Source organism: Polypterus senegalus, chromosome 7 (assembly GCF_016835505.1).
Source record: "Polypterus senegalus isolate Bchr_013 chromosome 7, ASM1683550v1, whole genome shotgun sequence".
Taxonomy (NCBI): Eukaryota; Metazoa; Chordata; class Cladistia; order Polypteriformes; family Polypteridae; genus Polypterus; species Polypterus senegalus.
In genome coordinates, this window is record NC_053160.1 from 88,858,356 (window position 1) to 88,881,954 (window position 23,599).

The window sequence follows — 23,599 nt, forward strand, 5'->3', positions numbered from 1 at the left end:
TTTTTAATTTTGTAACCAATAATAAAATATAAAAACCAAGTTTTTTCTAAGTATATTGTGAATTTTGAAGGCGACAATTGGAGGCAGCTTTATAAAATTACCACCTTAATATATAGGGTGGTCTAGATCTAATTATGCAACTTTTAATACAATGCAGGAAAACAATACAAGACAAAAGAATTGTTTGAAATATCTTGTAATAAACGAAAATGGACTTGCATTAAATTAATTCACTGATTTTTCATGTAATGTCCCACTTGTCCTCCATTCAGTTGGATACAGGCTCGGAGTAATAAACTTAATAAGTTGTAGCGCAATGAAAATTGCATAATCAGATCTGGACCACCATGTACCTCTTTAAGGCTGAGGGACAAAACTTTTCGATGCCACCTCATGTTTCACCTCTGTACTAATAGAGTTGTTTATGTTTTACAGTATTTAAGCCTATAGGAAACATTTGGTGCACAGGGTTTAAGTGAGAGATAAGTAGATACAGAAAAAGAATCAGTATCAGAATCAGTGATTGCTGTTAGGGATAGCTTAACCTTTGCTTGAGTCATAGAGTGGCAATTAATTTTCACCATGGACATTGGTATTATATTATTTTATTATATTAATGATACTGTTGTGTTTTTTTTTGCTTCTTCTTTTTGGTTTCTTGTTGTTTAGTAAAAAGATTTGGTTGATCTGACATCACCTGTAAAAAAAAAAAATTAAACATAAATCAAATACTTTTTCACTGCACTATCATACATCATGCAAGAAATGGAAGTTAAAAATTGGTATAAATTATACACCTGTAATGAAAATAAAGAGTGAATCAATAAAATGATGGTACATTTTATTTTTTCCTTTCTTTCTTGTTAACTAATACATGCATTTAGAACATGTAGGAAATGGCGGACAAGCTAAACAATTTTGATAATTAGGACAGATTTAACATTAAACTGCTTAGAGTAAATTTCAAGCACATGTCAACAAAGGTGTTGTCTATCATTATGATAATAGGGTGACAGAAATGTTCAGGGCTGGAACAGAAATCTATACTAGAGCACGGCATTCCCTATGGATCAAAGGTCTAAATTTCATTCTCTTCAAAAAAAAAAATTAAAAAAAAGTTTTTTACTCTCCAAACTAGCACATCTCATTTTTTTCCTCCACTGTACATAGCTGTGAAGCCCATGAATGTTTGAGGTTGCCAATGCAAAAATAAAAAAGAGGTTACAAGTAAAATAGCATGAATACATAAAGAAAGCTGCAAAAGTTAAACACTTGAATGTTGACAATTGACTGTGATTTATAGTTTTTTTTATTTAAAAAATAATGTATATGATACTGAATTAATTGAAAATATGACTGACAGAAAAATTGTGAATTGGTCAATGTGCCAGTTTTTCATATCTGCACACCTACCAAAGATTTAGCTGCCAGCAGTAGTCTGCCTTTATCCACCATCAGAACATTTGCCACTCATCAGGGTCATGTAATGCAGGGTCATGTACCAAAAAAGGAAACAAATTGCAAATTTATTATGCTAAAATTAGATTGGCTTTCAAAAATGAGATTATAGTAAATTATTAATTTGGCAAATACAAATGTTTCTGCCAAATTTTGCACATAATCTTTGTTCCACCAAGAATGAAACAATAGCAATAAGAAAACACTTGGGACTAGCAGTTTCTCTAGATTGATCCCTAATTCTTTGCCATTGTTAAATGTAATTACAGTAGGTTTTTAATTTAAATGAATAATTTTGATGGGTTTCTTATCCATGAAAATAACATAATAACATCTGTGATACTATAAAAAATTAATTAATCAGAATTAAAGCTACAGATAAATAGTTCCCTGCACCAAAGTGGATGACAGAATGCAATGCTTAGTTCCCTGTATTGCTTCAGTTATGTAAATAAAAAAAATTTATAACTGTCCTCCTTGTGGTAATATTGAACTTTTAGGGTGGTATTCGATCTTACTTTTGACTTTTCATTACTGTTTTTATCTAATAAGTTAATATGTTTACATGACCACTTTGACTCAAAATATGTAGATACATGCTTTAATGGTTTGCCATTAACTTATTACATTATGGGTTGTTCTTTTGTCTTAACAGGTTGTGAAAATGCGAAAGGATGTAAAGACAGCAAGAGCACTGGTAATTCGAAAATTAACAAGACACATTGCTAAGTTAAAGAAGAAAAAGTATGTGAATTTATTTCTTAAACAACCTAGTAGCTTTTGCATAGTTGTATACATTAATTATACTTGTTACATTAGAGCAAAAAAGTGGATTCCCTAGTAAGTAGTTGTCTAATTACATAAAGGCTAGTCTGGAAGATAATTATGGTCAAGTAAACCCACAGTTTAATTTAGATCTGCATATTTTTATTCCTCACTGTCAAGAGAAGGCCATACATTTGGCATATCATGAAAGGTGCATATCCCTTGATATTGTTGGGATCAGTTTAACTTGTGTTGTATTTTCCTGCAATATGAATATGAGAATGCTTTGATTTATTTGACAGTCATACAGGGAAATGAGTACGTTTTATTAGGGTAAATGTATCCTGTCAAGGCAGGGTGTCAGAACAGTGCGTCACAGCACAGCGTGGCCATATGTGATAAAACAGCATTAATGACAAGGACTGCAGAAAGCTGTCTTGCCCTTCAGGAAAGATGTTAGAGGCCTAGGTCCACATTATAGGTGACATTAACATGTATTTTATTTCTGGATAAATACAATTTAGTTGGATTACATTTACACATGACATGAAATTGTGCATCCATTGTCCACACCGTGGTTAAGGATGTAGATTTAATATATTCTTTGTGAAAAATTCAAATCTTCTTCCACTTGTATGAGGATGAAAAATGTGCTTGTTTTACACTTTTGTTAAATATGATTACTGTCTTGTTCCTGTCCACCACTGAATCTGTTATTAGTGATTTGATCACCTATTCAACTAGTCTTTAATGTGGTCGTTTGTTGCTTTATACTTTTTTGGATCAACGTAAAATGCATGTAATACTGTCTAAATTTTAGCATTACTACCAACTGGACACTACTTTGTCATGCTTCACTCAATCACTCCTGTTCCATATATCAAAATAAAGGGCAGACATTGTCTTTCAGAATACTTACATTTTTAATGTTATTGTAGTTGTCATAAATTTGGAATAAGCTTCCAGACACAGTAAAAGTAGCATAGAATTTACCAGGAAACACTAAAAAATGGTTATCAGATGTGCATATATAATATGTATAGTTTGACTGTTTTGGAATAGAAAAAAAGGATTCTTATTTCTCCAGCTTCATTGTTTTAATAAGTAACCATAGACTTCAAAATGTATACAACTGTTTAGTGAATTGCACAATTTAGATTATTGTGTTATAAAGAAAAAGTATTGTCTATACCAACGAAATACAGTTTGTAAAATAATATTATGCAATCAGAATGATTTAAAATTGCCCTCATTGTAGAATAACAGTAGAAATAAAAATATGTGTGAGAAAAAGAGAAAATGTACATCAGACTACAAGAAGAAAAAAAGAATCTTCTATGTATACATATATGACAAACCTGCATTGTGAAAAGTATAAAAGCAATTTTGAACAACAGAATTATTTGCTAAGTTTCCTGGCTAAAAGTAAGCCTGAATAAAACAATCCATCATTTTAGCAACCTCAGCAAACAGATAACCAGGCTGAAGCATACATGACAGACGTGGGGAAAACGCGGGGGGTTGCCTCTCTCTCTATAAGCTTATAAGAAAAACAAACAAGCAAACAAAAAAATATACATTAGATTTTTTTTCATTACAGCTGTATGTAAAAGTAAAGTGCGTCGTCTTTGTAATAATGTTTAATATGTGAAACTCCCCCTTCTTTTGATGAGAAGGGCTACAGTTCAATACAGCCAGATCCCTTGAGAGACTTTTTATTTGAGTTACTTTTGAAAGCTCTTTTGAAAGCTGACAGGCTGAGGATTTCAGTTTTCTCATTGGAGAAAGACCTGTCTCTCACTTTGTTATGAAAATACATTGTTGAGTTGATGACATGTACAGGCTGACATGCATTTATTGACAAAGAACCTAACCTGTCAAGCTGTTGCCTTGACTGAAGGAAGAAAGTTTTATAGGTGTTGGAAAGTCAAATTTATTAGGTAAAATCCTATCCTCTGAAAGAAGGGCAATCATATTTATAAAGGGCAAAACTGTCTGACCTTGCACTTATTCAAGCCTTTCATACTGTCAGTTCAATGAGTGTGTGACTTATAATAAGCAATTGCCTTATGCTAGAATAACATGTCAGGGTTCTTTTGAAAGCTTATAGGCTGGGAATTTCAGACATGTGACTGGTTTATGACCTGCTCAAACAGGGGACAAAAGAACGCTCATATGCAAATGCAGGTGCTGTATCTAGCAGTTGCCGTGCAGATAATTCTATATTTATTTGAAGGATAAATTTCTGCACTTTTTTACTGGATAAACATGAGACATGTCAAACACATGCAATCTAAGTTGGCAAGCAACAACCTTGTTCACCAAAGGCCTGCTCAAAGTCAACTGTGTTGCAACCATTGTGGCAGACTTTGAAGACAATTGAGAGTCATAGAAAGGCCTGGAATATACCATTTTTAATGGATAAGGGTTGAATTTCATGTATAAAAGTAAATAAATGATTTTAAGTATTTTAAAAAAATATCTTTAGTGTAATTCTGTATCCATATTTCAGAAATAGTGGAGCAATGTGGTTAATCAAATGTAAAGTGGTCCTTTGAGAAGCATTTTAACAATGAAATAGCCACAGCCAATACCAACTGCCTTTTTGTTTTTAAATCTGTAAATATTTTATCAGTTTGAATGTCATGTAGCTGTCCTTCCCCAACTTTTCCTAAATTGCTACACTGCAAATGAGAATCTTGTAATGCTGAAATCTATTCAGAAAAAGTGATTTATTTATTTAACATAAAAGGCCCCCTTATTACTGCAGCAAGCAATGCAACTGAATGTTGGTTCCCATGAGTGAATTGCTGTCTTCCTCCTCTGCCACACACTACAGAGCTTTTGTAAATTTTTTTCACCTCAAAATATCCAATCTAGTTGCCATTAACAAGGTTTTTATTTGTTGATAATCAAATATGAATTTCTGTCTCTCTTGCCTCCAGATGACTGAAAGAAAATCACAGTAAAATTATTGCTTATAGTCACTTGCATTGTTTCAGTACATATAATAATAATAATAATAATAATTAATAATAATAAAAAAATCATAGACTAAATTTGAAAACTGTCAGCACTCCAGTTATTTCGACTGTATATAAACTCACCTGAAATTTCACTGCAGTGTTTTCCCACAATTTGGAATAGAAAGTAGACTGAGAGCATCAATTTGATGTCGGAAAATGAGAACACAGGAGACTGCACATTTTGAACATAGAAAGTCATGAGTTAAGAGCACAGTGCTGTAAGGCAGCTCACTCACAATGTTTTCACAGGCTTGGCAAACCCAACAATTTACGCAAAGCAAGTATAAACAGTGGTGTTTCTTGTGAAAATGTAAGGGCCGATGAAACCTGATTGCATTTAATAATAAAAAATTGGTATGAGTACAACTTTATTGAAATGCTGCCGTATATATATTGAATCACATACTTGGATAATGTTTTGATGGAAGATCACAAGAAAAGAAAACCAACTTTACATTCTTCCATGTATGAAGCATCTATGGAAATGTGAACAAGTTGCCCTTAAGCCTTGTGCTCTTCACTTATGGTTTTCTCTCTCTACATTGTGCCAATTTGCGTATCATCCTTTCCTCACATCAAATTAGTGCTTGCTGTGTACTTTGTTTACTGACAGCTTTTCTGCCTTCTCTGATACTCGGCACAGTTTATAGTTTATACAGAACTGCACAGTGCATTATATGTATGGGCAGAACATAACCACAGCGTTTAGTCAAGCAGAACCAAAAAGTCTGGCATCAAATTTTAGATAGCTGATGATGTATGTAACAAATATGTATTCTAAATGCAACTTTCTATTTAAAGAAAGATCAAATTTGATTACCAGGGAAAGACAGTTTGTGACTGTCATAATGCAAGTTATTGAGCCTTTCTTGGCAATCGTAGAAATGTAACTGATGTCAATATTTTCACTTCACTTTTCGTGGTATATAAGCTACATGCCTACAAGTTGGGCTTGCTTTGCACCAAACTCTAAACAAAACGATACGTGAGCTGCCACCCCACTGTTAAAGGCAACAGTCAATCATGCCACTTGGCATTTACCTAATGTCATGTGAAACAAGTAAGTATGGCTATAGTTTTGATTCAGGTGCCACTTAGCGTACCTTTGGCAGTTTTAGTACTGAAGAAATAGTGTTAATACGAGCATGTACAAATCATTCAACAGACTATCAGACTGGTGCAGATACTTCTAATAATATACTGTATACAGTATTTGTCCTTTTTATATCAGATATATGGAAGCATTTGAAACCATTTAGAATTTTAAACAGGAGATGACAGTAGGGAAAAGGCAAACACCTAATTGGGAATTGCCATTTAAATTTTACACAAAAGTGGAGATGGCATTTAAACTAATGTACTTGAGGTACAAGAGTGTTTTGGACACATGGATTTTGCTGAAATAGAAACAACTACACAGAACACCTTGCTTTTTTTGCATGGGCATGTAAATCTTGGGGTCCTTAATAAATTCAGAGCACAAAAGCATTTCAAGCAGACTGTAAACTTGTACCTACTATAAATTAACTGTGAAATGTTATTTATGATTAGAATTTGGTGCTTAAACACCTGTGCACATATCTAGGTATACCCAAAACAGACAGTTGTTCTTTCATACTGAAGCAGTTGCTGTGTACTTTGTAAATGTGCTTTTCTGTAGCTATATAAATGCCATCTATGTGTGTCTTTTGCAGTACAGGGTGTTTACTCTTCCGTCCCCCACTGACTGTATTATTGCTGTGAGTGCTCAGCTCTTAGCAGTGTAGGAAACATTCATACAGGCACTGTTCATCAGGACCATCTTGATAATCCATTTATATTGTGTCTTGTCTTGCTGGGCTGCTTACCAGTAAGTAGTGCTTATCTCAGTCATAATAGACTTCTTAAATCATTTTGTATTAGGCACATTGTTTGTATGTGTTTTTTTCCCTTCTGTTGAGAATGTGTTATATTTTAAATTTTACATTATCATATGTGCACACAACAGATTACTGTCTCTGTGGGGTCTGCACATTCTGCCTGTTTCTTTCCATATATAACAGTTAGTTTGCTTCAGTTACCAAAACCACACCCAGTAGCCGTGAGTTTGTATCCAGCCGGATTGTTATGCAAACCGCACACGGACGTTGTCCATTTTTCTTAGTTGTTTCTCGCTATTTGCTGTTGTACGACATTGGTCAATGTTGTGTTCTATTGTATCATAAACTTTAGCTCCTTTCCTCATGAAAATGTGAGTTTAAAAATTTTTGTCAGCCATCATTGCAAACTATATTTCGTAAGTAACATATTAAAAAAATATAATTTTGATAAAGCTTTCCTTTAAAAAAATCACTGCCATGGTCATGCATTTTATAATGAAACTTATGGGTACTGGGGTCCAACTTGAAAGAAAATAAAAGCCTTAAAACTTACTGAGTACTTTCATTTTTCAAGACAGAAATGTTGTCAAGTATTGTTCTGCCTTTTTAGATTACATATGTACTGCAAATAGCATATCCATGTCATTTTTAAGAAGGACAAAAGCAAAACATTGTAAGATTGAGCTATAGTTAAAGGAGCTTGGCAGTCTCTTCCCCATTCATTTTCTTCCATGCTGCCCTTCAGGGTGAGGGATTTGGATAAACTTCGAAAAGTCATGGCCAGGTGCTGTTTTAGGCATTGAGTGCCCAGGTGTAAATTGTTGTCACTGTTGTGTAGCGGTCTGGTGCCGCTAAGATTCACACCATCAAGCAGATGGTGATTTTATTTATTTTTTTATAGAGGATCCTAGGGATGCTCCCAGCCTTGGCCTGCCTGCACACACACTCACAAACAGAGACAAAATAAAGCACGCTAGGAACTAAGAACAATTACAAATATAATGAAATTAAATAATATAAATAAAAACAATAATACCACCCCTGTACTCCAACGGCAATATTGCATTACAGTAGACCCCCGCGAAGTCGCAGTTCAGGGTTCACAGACTTAGTCATTCGCAGATTTTTTCTTAGAACCTATCTATTAATTGTTAGTGGAAAGCACAAATATCCTCCACAATTTTTTATTGCTTTTTTCGTGGCAATATTGTGCTGCAGAGAGAACAGGAAGCAACCGCTGAGGGAAACGCAGTTTGGGATGGTGAAAGTAGCCAATCCGAGAGCGTTATTCATTTCTCCTTGCTGCTGATTGACTGTTACCACGTGATGCGTCTCCAGGTGAGTGGGTTTACTACCGCGGTTTGTAATGGTGAAAGTCACCAATCCGAGAGTGTTATTCATTTCTCCTTGCTGATGATTGATTGCTGCTTTGTGACGCGTCTCCAGGTGAGTGGGTTTACCACCGTGGTTACCACGATGTTATCGAATCGCTCTGCAGCTTCTAAGGCTTCTGGAACTGAGCCTAAGCGCCAGAAGAAGTTTATAACACTCCAGGAGAAGGTTGAACTACTGAATTTGCTCCGGGAACTAAAAAGTTGTGCTGCAGTAGGGCGCCACTGTGGCTTTAATGAAAGCACTGTATGCTACATAAAGAAGAACAAAGCAGCGATCTGGAGTACCGTATCTATAAGTTTCTGTGATACTGCCAAAAAGGTAACGACCGTAAGGAATAAAAATATCTTCAGGATGGAATCTGCTTTGGCATTGTGGATCACCAACTGCAGGAAGAAGAACATCCCCTTGGACGGTAACATCATCCGTGAGAAAGCACGGAAATTGTACCAGCAGTTTGCTACAGGAGACAATGTAGCAACTCCCTATCACAATGTTCCTGAAACCTATAAAGAAAAGCCAGCACAAAACCCTACCAGAAGAAGACCTGTACAAAGATACGACTCCTCCTGAAGCGCCTGAAGAAAAGGCGCCACCCGAGGAGTTTTAAATCCAGTGCATCATACTGCACAGCTACTTCATCAGCATCAATATCATTCATCATTGGTGAGTACCCGTACATTTTACTGTATTTTAATTAAATTATTATGTATTTACTCATAACAAAGAAAATGACAGTGTATACCAAAGAAAACACGCTTGCATGAATTACAGTACGTATAACGGTAACATCGGTATTTTACATTCTGGCACTGCGGGAGACATAGCAGTACATTACTGTACAGGGTATATGGGTTTACTTTTACATTCTGTTTTTAGGTAATAAGGTAATTTTTTAGGTAATGTATTAAGCTGAATTTGCAACGAAGTTAAAGTGCTTTGGGGCAGACTGTATTTAGGGTTTAAACTTTAAAAATAGGCATTTAAAAGGCATTTTTAACCACATCCAAAAGTTGCGGTTTTTCATAATTCACAGGTGCTCTAGGAACGTTACCCCCGCGAATTTTGGGGGTGTACTGTAAACATATAAACACAAACACCACACAGCAAAGTCCATGGAATACCAACCCGGATGTAATGAGAGATGACGAGAGCAAGTCCAGCGATCTGTATGTTGTAAGGGAAGGAAAAAACAGTCCTACCGGTAGACACTGTAAGGGTGAAGACGGATGGATGGTTCAGGAGCGCTCCTTTTCTTGCAAGGAAGCCAATGAATCCAAAATCAGTCCTCAGCACACAGGTAGACAGACGATCCAGACCCCAGCAACGAATACAATCCAGGACACAGCGATTAAATACGACTTAACAGAAGGCAGTCTGACAGGTAAACAACACACAAAATACAACACAAAACACTTTGACCTTTGACCCCAACAGCCCCTGCAGGGACTGCTGGGCGATGCAGTTTTCACTAATAGTAGCACTGCTACAGTTGTGTAGACAACTAGACAATAATAATCACATGATTACTCAAATTATTGCACTATATGGAAGTGTATTTCACTATTTTGCAGAGATATTACCTCCTGCTGCTGGATTGATAACTGTGTCTGCACTTTTGTGAGAGAGAATATTAAGCATGCATTAGCATTTAATCAAGTGACAAGAACTGAACATACATTATAGGAATCCATCCTGCATAAGGCATGAACAATCCCTGGACAGGGAGCCACTATGTTGTAGGGAAATCACAGTTGAAGTTTAGTAAGTTTTGTACAGATGTTTTAGCATAAAGTGGTAATTCAGAGCTGTCATTCTTGCCTTACAGAACCAGAGTTTGCATGGTGTTTGCAAGTTATCCCTTTGTATTTATGGATTGATTGGTATCAGTGAGTTTACTCACTCAAAAACGTTGTCCTGAGTTTTTTTTTTTTATTATTATATCCCCAGGAAGACTCATCATGCATTAAAAAATTGATAATTGGTTTGCAGTGCTTCAGTCTCTTACACTCTGTCCTTTTCATTTTCATGTGTGTGTATGATACACCACAGAAGGTGTGATGTACCAGTAGCTTGGTTCTTTCAAAAAATGTAAGCCTTTTATTAACAATGAAATGCAGTATGCTCAATTCAGTTCAGACATATTGTTGTTTGTACAAAGTGCAATGAAACTCGTACGTATTATTTTCACACTAATGCCACTTGTTGTGAATTATGCTCTGTGAGCTATGTAAAATAGCACAAAATATAATTGGTGAATAAGTGGGTGCGAGTTTGAAGAAATATCCATTATCTCTTTTATAAAACACAAGGGCAGGCTAGATTTTTTTTTTATTTATAAAATATTCTTCACTGTAGAACACAGTTTCATGTGGCAAATTAATATACACTATGATTGTGAAGGAATAACTTCAACTTGAAAAAATACCAAACGTTTCCTGTTAAGTGTCAGCAGAAGTTGCCTAGAGTATTGTTAGATTTTTATCCACTAGATGGCAGCAAAGATTGTGAGGTAAACAAAGTGTGGTGTATGATGTCAAATGCTGACCTGTCAAAAAAATTTGGAAAAGAGTTTTGCTTATTAACTTCCATTCTGAACTGATAGATATGAATTTTGATCTGCCAGAAGGAATAGACACTGACAGTGCTGCTGGATTATCCTCAAGTCATCATCACTGCTATTGACCTACGTCTCAGTTCTTCTTCCATATCAGCAGAGCTCATTTTTTGAGACAGATTTCTTACAAGGTTTAAAGTTGCAGTGACTCCACAGTTTTGAGTTCTTTAGTCTTTGACTGTCCACCATATTTATATCTCCTATCTCTCAAAAGTTGATTAATGTTAATGCACCATTAAATCACTGGGAGGTCTGAAAATCAAAAGTACAAGGGTAAGGGATGCTTGGCCACACCTGGAATTAGTTAATTTATTCCATTGGTGGTGGTAGTTAATAATTGCAATACTGAATTACCCCATATGTACAGTTAGATAATTTCAGTGCAAGTAATGAGTTCAAGTGTTGGAGAGTTGGGGTTTGGGGTGGTAATAGAAAGTCTTAAATCAATTTGATTTGAGTATGAATTTTACTTGCTGAAAAAGGTATTTAAACAGAATCTACCCTTCCGACAAAACAAAGAATAACTGTAATTTATGTATATGTTATATTCATACAATTTTCTCTATGCATTAAAAGCAGCTTTTGTATAAACCATTATTGAAAACTAAATGTAATATGATTCACAGTTGTTGCAATATTTAAGTTCCCATCTTCAATATAATAAGTAAGTGATGTAACTGTATAAAGATATGTAGATTTGTCTTGTTAAAATCCTTTAAATGGCCAAAAAAAAAAAGTAGTGCAGTCTTCTTTAAACATTACCATTATTTTAAAAATGTATACTATTGACTCTCCGTGGTACTAAATGTATCTCCTTGTTTTGTAATTTTATTCTGGCAACAATCAAAGGAATTTCCTTGTTTCCTATAAATGTAAACTTTGCTGGGTGATACTTTTTGGGTCTGAAAGATTTAAAGAGTTACTATAAAACCTCAAAGACTAAATCAGCAGTAATACCTAGTCTTATTCCAAATTAAAAGGAAAAAAAACATAGTTTTCATATTACAAATTACCGCTCGCACTAAATGCAGTTACTTGAAACAATAGCCTACGGTGGTTTGCACACAAGCAATAATACTTCAATAGTGATAGTACCAGTCAATATACAGTGCATCTGGAAAGTATTCATAGCGCATCACTTTTTCCACATTTTGTTATGTTACAGCCTTATTCCAAAATGGATTAAATTCATTTTTTTCTTCAGAATTCTACACACAACACCCCATAATGACAACGTGAAAAAGGTTTACTTGAGGTTTTTGCAGATTTATTAAAAATAAATGATTTCTCAGTGATGTGATTTCTCAATTTTTTATTTTTTTTTTCTGTTGCTGGCTGCGTGTTTGACATGCCTGTACTACATTACCTTTTTCTTGTCCATCCATTCATCTTCTTCCGCTTATCCAAGGTCAGGTCGCGGGGGCAGAAGCTTAAGCAGAGAGGCCCAGACTTCCCTCTCCCCGGCCACTTCTTCTTTCTCTTATGGGATAATCCCAAGGCATTCCCAGGCCAGCCGGGAGACATAGTCCCTCCAGCGTGTCCTGGGTCTTCTCTGGGGCCTCCACCCGGTTGGACGTGCCCAGAACACCTCACCAGGGAGGCATCCTGATCAGATGCCTGAGCCACCTCATCTGACTCCTCTCGATGCGGAGGAGCAGTGCCTCTACTCTGAGCCCCTCCCGGATGACTGAACTTCTCACCTTATCTTTAAGGGAAAGCCCAGACACCCTGAGTAGGAAACTCATTTCAGCCGCTTGTATTCACGATCTCGTTCTTTTGGTCACTACCCATAGCTCATGACCATAGGTGAAGGTAGGAACGTAGATCGACTGGTAAATGAGAGCTTTGCCTCACGGCTCAGCTCCTTTTTCACCACGAAAAACACTGATCCGCCTGTCGATCTCACGCTCCATTCTTCCCTCACTCGTGAGCAAGACCCCTAGATACTTGAACTCCTCCACTTGGGGCAGGATCTCTCGCCCAACCCTGAGATGGCACTCCACCCTTTTCCAGCTGAGGACCATGGTCTCGGATTTGAAGGTGCTGATTACCATCCCAGCCGCTTCACACTCAGCTGCGAACTGATTCAGAGAGAGCTGAAGATCACGGCCTGATGAAGCAAACAGGACAGCATCATCTGCAAAAAGCAGTGACCCAATCCTGAGTCCACCAAACCAACAACAACAACATTTATTTATATAGCACATTTTCATACAAAAAAATGTAGCTCAAAGTGCTTTACAAAATGAAGAATAGAAAAATAGAAGACGCAATAAAAAATAAACATAAGTCAACATTAATTAACATAGAGTAAGTAAGGTCCGATGGCCAGGGTGGACAGAAAAAACAAAAAAAAAAACTCCAGAGGCTGGAGAAAAAAGTAAAATCTGTAGGGATTCCAGACCAAGAGACTGCCCAGTCCCCTCTGGGCAAAAGCAAAGCCCCTCAACACCCTGGCTGCGCCTAGAAATTCTGTCCATAAAAGTTATGAACAGAATCGGTGGCAAAGGGCAGCCCTGACGGAGTCCAACTCTTACTGGAAACGGGCTTGACTTACTGCTGGCAATGGGACCAAGCTCTGACACCGGTTGTACAGGGACCTCACAGCTCTTATCAGAAGGGCTGGTACTCCATATTCCCGGAGCACCCCCTACAGGATTCATCGAGGGACATGGTCAAACGCCTTTTCCAAGTCCACAAAACACATGTAGACTGGTTGGGCAAACTCCCATGCACCCTCCAGGATTCTGCTAAGGGTGTAGAGCTGGTCCACTGTTCCATGACCATTTTGAAAATAAAACTGTTCCTCCTGAATCTGAGGTTCAACTATCCGATGGACCATCCTCTCCAGAACCCCCGAGTAGACTTTTCAAGGGAGGCTGAGGAGTGTGATCCCTGTTTTTAGTTGGAACACACCCTCCCGTCCCCTTTTTTTAAAGAGGGGGACCACCACCCCGGTCTACCAATCCAGATACACTGTCCTCGATGTCCATGCAGTGTTGCAGAGATGTGTCAACCAAGACAGTCCTACAATATCCAGAGCCTTGGGGAACTCTGGGTGTATCTCATCCACCCCTGGGGCCCTGCCCTTTTGACCACCTCGGTGACCTCAGCCCCAAAGATGGCGGAGACCACCTCCGAGTCCCCAGGCTCTGCTTCCTCATTGTAAGGCATGTTAGTGGGATTGAGGAGGTCTTCGAAGTACTCCCCCCACTGACCCACAACATCCCGAGTCGAGGTCAGCAGCGCACCATCCCCACCATATACGGTGTTGATACTGCACTGCTTCCCCCTCCTGAGACGCCGGATGGTGGACCAGAATCTCCTCGAAGACATCCGAAAGTCTTTCTCCATGGCCTCCCCAAACTCCTCCCATGCCCAAGTTTTTGCCTCAGAAACCACCGAAGCCGCATTCTGCTTGGCCTTTTGGTACCTATTAGCTGCCTCCAGAGTCCCACAGGACAAAAGGGTCCAATATGACTCCTCCTTCAGCTTAACGGCATCCCTCACCGCTGGTGTCCACCAACGGGTTCGGGGATTGCTGCCATGACAGGCACTGACCACCTCACGGCCACAGCTCCGTCAGCCTCAACAATAGAGGCACAGAACATGGCCCATTCGGACTCAATATCCCCCACCTCCCTCGGGACGTGATCGAAGTTCTGCCAGAGGTGGGAGTTGAAGCTACTTTTGACAGGGGACTCTGCCAGACGTTCCCAGCAGACCCTCACAACACGTTTGGGCCTACCAGGCCTGACTGGCATCCTCCCCCATCATTGAAGCCAACTCACCACCAGGTGGTGATCAGTTGACAGTTCCACCCCTCTCTTCACCCGAGTGTCCAAGACATGTGGCCGCATGTCTGACGTCACGACGACCACAAAGTTGATCATCGAACTGCCAAGTGCACATATGAACACTCCTATGCTTGAACATGGTGTTCGTGACGATCACAGAAGTCCAATAACAAAACACCACTTGGGTTCAAATCTGGGGGGCCATTCCTCCCAATCACACCCTTCCAGGTCTCGCTATCATTGCCCACGTGAGCATTGAAGTCTCCCAGCAGTACGAGGGAGTCCCCAGAAGGTATGCTGTCTAGCACCCCCTCCAGGGACTCCAAAAAGAGTGGGTACTCCAAACTGCTGTTTGATGCATACGCACAAACAATAGTTAGGACCCGTCCTCCACCCGAAGGCAGAGGGAGGCTACCCTCTCGTCCACCAGGGTAAACCCCAATGTACAGGCTCCAAGTTGGGGGCAATAAGTATGTCTACACCCACTCGGCGCCTGTCACCTGGGGCAACTCCAGAGTTTTAGAGAGTCCAGCCCCTCTCAAGGAGATTGGTTCCAAGCTGTGTGTCGAGGTGAGCCCAACTATATCTAGCCGGAACCTCTCGACCTCGTGCACTAGCTCAGGCTCCTTCCCCTTCAGAGAGGTGACATTCCACGTCCCAAAGGCCAACTTCTGTAGCCGGGGATCGGACTGCCAAGGTCCCTGCCTTCGGCCACCAACCAACTCACACTGCACCTGACCTCCTTGGCCCCTCCCATAGGTGGTGAGCTCACGGGAAGGCGTACCCACGTTGCCTCTTTGGGCTGTGCCCGGCCGAGCCCCATGGGTGCAGGCCCGACCACCAGGCGCTCACCATCGAGCCCCACCTCCAGGCCTGGCTCCAGAGGGGGGCCCAAGGTGACCCGTGTCCGGGTGAGGGAAAAAGCGGTCCAAATTATTTATTCATCATAGAAGGTCTATTGAACCACTCTTTGTCTCATCCTTCACCTAGGACCAGTTTGCCTTGGTTGCCCCAGACAACAGAGCTCCTAGTATCATTGGGACACACAAACCCCTCCACCACGATAAGTTGGCGGCTCGAGGAGTTTAATGTTTTAGTGATGTTAAAATGTCTAATAATTATATGGTGTCTAAAGCTGCCTCTCATGGAGTCAGTATGCTACAAGTGAAAGATACCATTTACTTGTTTTTCAAGCACTGCAATATATATCACATTATTAGCATTGTATTTTCAGGTCAAGTTACTCAAGAGTTCCACTGTGCAAAAGCAAAAATTTTAACGTTTTTACATTTGATACATATTCGATGTAGTTTAACAACTGCTGTGGAATTTTAGGTTTAGTGATCTTGACACACTGCAAGTAGTAGCCAGATTATTGTTAAAGAAAACAGATTATAGTGGGAAAGTAACTGCCAGGCAGCTTCAGAATCATTGAGATAAGACTTATCAATGGAGATCAACATAAAAGTGTGAAACTGCTGAATATCATTCAAACCAAGCTTCACAGTTTGTTGAACTAATGATGTTACTAATTTGTACAACTTTACATTATAAAAAAATTGCCAAGAAAAGACACATTAAAGTTATATGCAGTTCGAAGCTGTAGTATAGCTCTACTCTCTCACATGTATATAGTGGTGACTCTGACAGGTTTTACATTGGACCTTGGGAGTACAATAGGTTGAATACTAAATTGTATATGGAATGCAGATTTACATGAATCACGCAGTCTAATCTGATTTTATTATAGCGAGCAGAGTCAGTGTAATTTTTTTGTTTCCGTTTTAGCTCATTTATATAGTTTTTATCAAATTAAACATCCTCTACTTATGTGGGTATGAAATTTAAATAAACAGTATATCATTCAAAAATGAATTAAGTTACCACACAACACCTTTCAGACCATTAAATTTGACTTGGTGATATTTTGTAAACTTTACGTGACTAGAAAAATGCAAGTTATCATCCAGACTGTTTGAGTATTCTCCAAGGTAGATAGAAATTCCTACATGCATTGCCTATTCGTTAGGGTGGGCGATATGACCCTAAACTGAGATCACAATATTGTCCATAATCTTGACAATACCAATACCATAAAGAAATCCCAAAAATAAATAAAATAAGACCTTCAAAGTTAATAAAAATATAGAAATAAACATGGTGAGACACTGTTGGCAGTTGAAAGTATTTTCTTTATTGCGTAAATTCTTTTATGATAACCTGAGAGAGAGTTAGATAGATGGCATATCCCAAGGAGAAATTCAATTACTCCAGCAGCAGCATACTGATAAAAAAAAAAACAATATTAAAGAGTGATAAAAATGGAGGTATAACAGACAATAACTTTGTATAATGTTAACGTTTACCCAAGGGTGGAATTGACGTGTCGCATAGTGTGGGGGAGGAACGATCTCCTTAGTCTGTCAGTGGAGCAGGACAGTGACAGCAGTCTGTCGCTGAGGCTGCTCCGCTGTCTGGAGATGATACTGTTCAGTGGATGCCGTGGATTCTCCATGAATGACAGGAGCCTGCTCAGCGTCCGTCGCACCGCCACAGATGTCAAACTATCCAGCTCCGTGCCTACAATAGAGCCTGCCTTCCTCACCAGTTTGTCCAGGCGTGTGGTGTCCCTCTTCTTTATGCTGCCTCCCCAGCACACCACCGTGTAGAAGAGGGTGCTCGCCACAACTGTCTTATAGAACATCTGCAGCATCTTATTACAGATGTTGAAAGATGCTAGCCTTCTAAGGAAGTATAGTCGGCTCTGTCATCTCTTGCACAGACCATCAGTATTGGCAGTCCAGTCCAATTTATCATCCAGCTTGCACTCCCAGGTATTTATAGGTCTGCACCCTCTGCACACAGTCACCTCTGACAATCATGGGGTCCATGAGGGGCCTGGGCCTCCTAAAATCCACCACCAGCTCCTTGGTTTTGTTGGTGTTCAGTTGTAGGTGGTTTGAGTCGCACCATTTAACAAAGTCCTTGATTAGGTTCCTATACTCCTCCTCCTGTCCACTCCTGATTCAGCCCACGATAGCAGTGTCGTCAGCGAACTTTTGCATGTGGCAAGACTCTGAGTTTTATTGGATGTCCGATGTATATAGGCTGAACAGGACTGGAGAAAGTACAGTCCCCTGCGGCGCTCCTGTGTTGCTGACCACAATGTCAGACCTGCAGTTCCCGAGATGCACATACTGAGGTCATCCTTGTTTTTTTTAAAAAAAAAAACAAGTACCTCTGTGTTTTTTTTCTCCCTGGTTACTCAGTGTCTAACTTAATATTTGCTTTGATTGCTATTTTTCTGTTTGTGTTTTCATTTTTAGTGTACTGCACCATGGTTAATTGCCATACATGAAATCCTACTTAGATTTATGTCTACATTATTCCTCATCAGACTTTTTTAGATTTTAACTTTTGTTTATTCTTTTTGGATGATAAATTATATATTTGTGATACATTTGATAAGAAAGAATTCATTTTTAAGTAATAAAGTTCTAGCAGTGTATCTAGTGACTTTTACATTTTTCTTTCTGTATTCATTTGCAAATTACAGTCAATGTTTTTATTGCTACAGAGGTAAAGAAGGTGAAATTGAAAAAAATCAACGGCGAGCACAACGGCTCATAGAAGAAATCCATGCAATGAAGGTAAAATGTTTCAATAAAATTAGTTAACCTCGTACCACCCTCTGAATCACAATTATTTATCTGTGGGCAGTTTACACTTTTAACCAAACAGTTTTCTAACTTTTATATAATAAACCTATAGATGTCTTCATTATTTATTAAGTTCTGCAGAAAGAATAGTTAACAAACTGACATCAAGATGTTTATTTAAGAGGTTTAGGAATGAATGGAAAGTAAACTATTACATATCTATTTTTTGCTTTTGGACAGTGTGAAAATATTTAGTTATAGGGTATTTATTTAACTGGAAAAAAGCTCATCCTTGTTTTTTTGCTTGTTTTGTTTTTAATTAAAAAAAACAAGTACCTCTGTGTTGTTTTTACGAAGGAGTCATGTATAATTTTATGCACAGGGTTTATTTGCAGTGCTTGCACATAGACATATTAAAACAGTAGTTGTTTGTTCAAATTTTTTCCTGAACACAATTTTCCTAAAGACCCTTCCCAAAATTTGAGTAAAACTGTTCTTGATAATTGTTACTCAGTGGTTAATTTATAAAGAATTATCTATACTAATAAAAGGCAAAGCCCTCACTGACTGACTGACTCACTGACTTATCACTAATTCTCCAACTTCCCGTATAGGTAGAAGGCTGAAATTTGGTAGGCTCATTCCTTACAGCTTCCTTACAAAAGTTGGGCAGGTTTAATTTCGAAATTCTAATAATGGTCATAACTGGAAGCTATTTTTCTGCATATACTGTAATGGAGTTGAGCTCGAAAGCCGTGGGGGGCGGAGTTTCGTGTGACATCATCACGCCTCCCACGTAATCACGCAGTACGTAGAAAACCAGGAAGAGCTCCAAAAACCGCTGAAGAAAAAATACATATATATAATTAAGAAGGCAGCGAAACAATTAGAAGAAGCGAAAGTGACATATAAAACCATATTCAGTGGCTCACGTGAACTGACGCAGTGCACAGACAAAAAGCAACAGTTCCAAAGAGTGCTGAACAAAAACCAAATTACACTGCTACGCTCAAATAGACAAACCACACGCCGTGGACAATAGTAGAGGCTTGCCTCTAGCGCCGCGCCCAAAGTTCGACCCGAGAGGGATGCACTGAGTATGTACGCACGATTCATTTTAGCCTCGCATCCCCCTTGGTTTGAGACGTATGAAAAAATATGCGGTTAATGCAGAAAGACAGATCACCAATTGAAGCTTAATGAATAATGGATACTTTATTCGCGATCAATGATTGTTTTGGTAAAGCCATACTCAGTGTATTCATTAGATGAACGGTAAAAAGTAAGAGCGAAGGGAGGGTAACTTATTGAGGCACGCAGACAAAACCACAATAGCACGGGCTTGATGTACTGTAGTGCGCGTCAACTCAATCTGAATTGCGCGATCACATTTGAAAAAATATATCTTTTCAAGTTCTATTTAGTCCATATGTGTCAAACTCAAGGCCCGAGGCCACATCCGCCCAGCGTGTAATTATATCCGCCCGAGATCATTTTATATATTATTGTTATTAATGGCCCGGGGATATGAAGCGCTGGTAACACAATAAACTACAGATCCCATAATGCAGCGCTTCAGCTGCCTTGCCTAACACTTACGCGTTAATCAAGTCTAGCTTATGATGCTGCAAGTTATTGCGAAGCTAGCCCACACGATGCCAAAGAAAAGGTGATTCTGAACATAGAGCCTTTAAAAACCGATGGGAGGCTGAGTATATGTTTACTGACATTGCCGGTAAACCCGTGTGTCTCATTTGTGGAGCTAATGTGGCTGTAATTACAGAATTTAATCTAAGACGGCACTATGAGACAAAACATCAAGATAACCTGAAAGACCTGAATGCAATGCATAAGATACAGAAAGCAGAAGAGTTAAAGAAGAATCTGACACTTCAGCAGACATTTCTACCCGTGAAGCTGCTTTTATGGGAGACACAAATGCACCAGTGCAACTTGCCCCATTTTCCTTGTTGCCAAGTAATGTTGAACCAAGTCGGCACAACGGTGTTCCCAAATACGCACTTTGCTTGTTCGCACGGCGCTTTGGTGACTTTGAAGAACAAAAAAATATTTTGAGTTGTTTCGCAACCCATTTGCCGTCGATGTGGAAACTGCACCTGTGCAGATTCAGATGGAGGTGATTGAGCTGCAGTGTAATGGCACACTGAAGGCAAAGTACGATACTGCACGGCCCACACAGTTTATTCACTCCATTCCCGCAAAAATGCTCCAGCTCCGTCTACATGCGGCTCGAACCTTGTGCATGTTTGGTAGCACATATCTGTGTGAGAAGCTCTTCTCAGTGATGAAGACTAACAAAACAGCACACAGGAGTCGCCTCACTGATGAGCACCTGCAGTCCATCCTGAGAATCTCCACAACACAGAACCTCACACCAAACATAAACAAACTTGTTGCCAAAAAAAGATGCCAGGCGTCCAAATCTGATAAAATGACATAAGAGCAAAGACAACTGAATGATTTGATTTGTTATTGCTGAAAAGAACAAATTTTATTTATATTTCCAGGTTTTGTTATGCACCATGTTCATATTTGAATTTGTATAATTTTGACAGGATATATTTTTATGGAGAGCAAAATCTTTTGGGATATTTAAAATTTAAGTTTATTTTTATATAAAATTACATAAGAGTAAAGAAATTTGAATGTCTGTTCTTTTAACGTTTACTTTATTTCTAACTTGTATAATTTAGACAGGATATATTTTTATGGAAAGCAAAATATTATAAGTTATTTAAGGTTTGAGTTGATTTATTCCAGAATAATATTCTGTCGACTAAATAAAAATTCCTTCTATTTAAAATTTAAATAGAACTTGAACAGATACGATAGTTCATAATATCCAGGCAGACTTGCACGTAAGAGCGGGAGTCATCCATTTTAACAAACGGTGTATTGCACTGATACGAAATAGCCTGCCCATTTAATTATTTAGGAATGGATAAATAAATTAAGATTTTGTACAAAGAATGTTTTTCATTTTTCTTCCTTCATGGATTCTGGCACTCCCAGCAACAGTTGCTCGCACCACAAAGACTGTATATGTATATACAGTGTGTGTGTGTATATGTATATATGTATGTATATGTATGTTTATATGTGTGTGTGTATATGTGTATATGTATGTTTATATATGTGTGTGAATATATGTAGATATGTATGTATATATATATTTATATATATGTGTGTATGTATATGTAGATATATATATATATATATATCTATATATATGACAGCAACACTCATCACTCACAACAGTGACAAAGCAATTACATTGACAATCATGTTACGTTATTTTCAAAATGTTTCCTTTTCTTTTTCATTGCTTCTTTAACACACTACTTTGCTGCTAAGCGGGTATTTTGCTAGTTATATATATAATTATATATATATATAATATATATACACTCACCTAAAGGATTATTAGGAACACCATACTTATACGGTGTTTGACCCCCTTTCGCCTTCAGAACTGCCTTAGTTCTACGTGGCATTGATTCAACAAGGTGCTGAAAGCATTCTTTAGAAATGTTGGCCCATATTGATAGGATAGCATCTTGCAGTTGATGGAGATTTGTGGGATACACATCCAGGGCACGAAGCTCCCGCTCCACCACATCCCAAAGATGCTCTATTGGGTTGAGATCTGGTGACTGTGGGGGCCATTTTAGTACAGTGAACTCATTGTCATGTTCAAGAAACCAATTTGAAATGATTCGAGCTTTGTGGCATGGTGCATTATCCTGCTGGAAGTAGCCATCAGAGGATGGCTACATGGTTTTCATGAAGGGATGGACATGGTCAGAAACAATGCTCAGAGGTAGCCCGTGGCATTTAAACGATGCCCAATTGGCACTAAGGGGCCTAAAGTGTGCCAAGAAAACATCCCCCACACCATTACACCACCACCACCAGCCTGCACAGTGGTAACAAGGCATGATGGATCCATGTTCTCATTCTGCTTACGCCAAATTCTGACTCTACCATTTGAATGTCTCAACAGAAATCGAGACTCATCAGACCAGGCAACATTTTTCCAGTTTTCAACTGACCAATTTTGGTGAGCTTGTGCAAATTGTAGCCTCTTTTTCGTATTTTTAGTGGAGATGAGTGGTACCCGGTGGGGTCTTCTGCTGTTGTAGCCCATCTGCCTCAAGTTTGTGCATGTTGTGGCTTCACAAATGCTTTGCTGCATACCTCGGTTGTAACGAGTGTTTATTTCAGTCAAAGTTGCTCTTTTATCAGCTTGAATCAGTCGGCCCATTCTCCTTTGACCTCTAGCATCAACAAGGCATTTTCGCCCACAGGACTGCTGCATACTGGATGTTTTTCCCTTTTCACACCATTCTTTGTAAACCCTAGAAATGGTTGTGCGTGAAAATCCCAGTAACTGAGCAGATTGTGAAATCCTCAGAACGGCCCGTCTGGCACCAACAACCATGCCACGCTCAAAATTGCTTAAATCACCTTTCTTTCCCATTCTGACATTCAGTTTGAAGTTCAGGAGATTGTCTTGACCAGGACCACACCCCTAAATGCATTGAAGCAACTGCCATGTGATTGGTTGATTAGATAATTGCATTAATGAGAAATTGAACAGGTGAGTGTATATATTGTGGCACCCGGCCAGTGTCAGGAGCCCAGCCGGGATGCCCAGGAGGACCAGAGGAGGGCTTGTACCTCCTCCAGACCGCGAGGGGGCGTCCGTCCTGGTTACGCTGGTGGCCTCGGTAGAGGGCATGGAAGCCCAGCCCTGTAGGGGCCCGTGGTCACCGCCAGGCGGCACCCCACTTCCAGGCCATCATTTGCCACATCCGGCCGAGACAGGAGCCCGGCCGGGACGTCCAGGAGTACCGGAGGAGGGCCTGTACTTCAACCAGACCATGAGGGGGTGTCCGCCCTGGTTATGATGTTGGCCTCGGGTAAGGGGCATGGAAGCCCAGCCCTTTAGGGGCCCGTGGCCACCGCCAGGCGGCGCCCGCTGCCTGAACAGCCTGAGCCCAGC

At 39.2% G+C, this 23,599-nt stretch overlaps 1 protein-coding gene across 2 annotated transcripts in view; it reads left to right on the plus strand.

Annotated features, from left to right (window-relative positions):
• The window catches only part of srfbp1 (serum response factor binding protein 1), a 178,438-nt gene that overhangs the window by 102,401 nt on the left and 52,438 nt on the right, over nt 1-23,599 (plus strand). For both annotated transcript variants that reach the window (XM_039758991.1, XM_039758989.1), the window contains exons 2-3: nt 2,114-2,202; nt 18,492-18,564. In XM_039758991.1, coding sequence (XP_039614925.1) covers nt 2,114-2,202; nt 18,492-18,564 — 162 coding nt within the window. The remainder of the gene's footprint in view (nt 1-2,113; nt 2,203-18,491; nt 18,565-23,599) is intronic.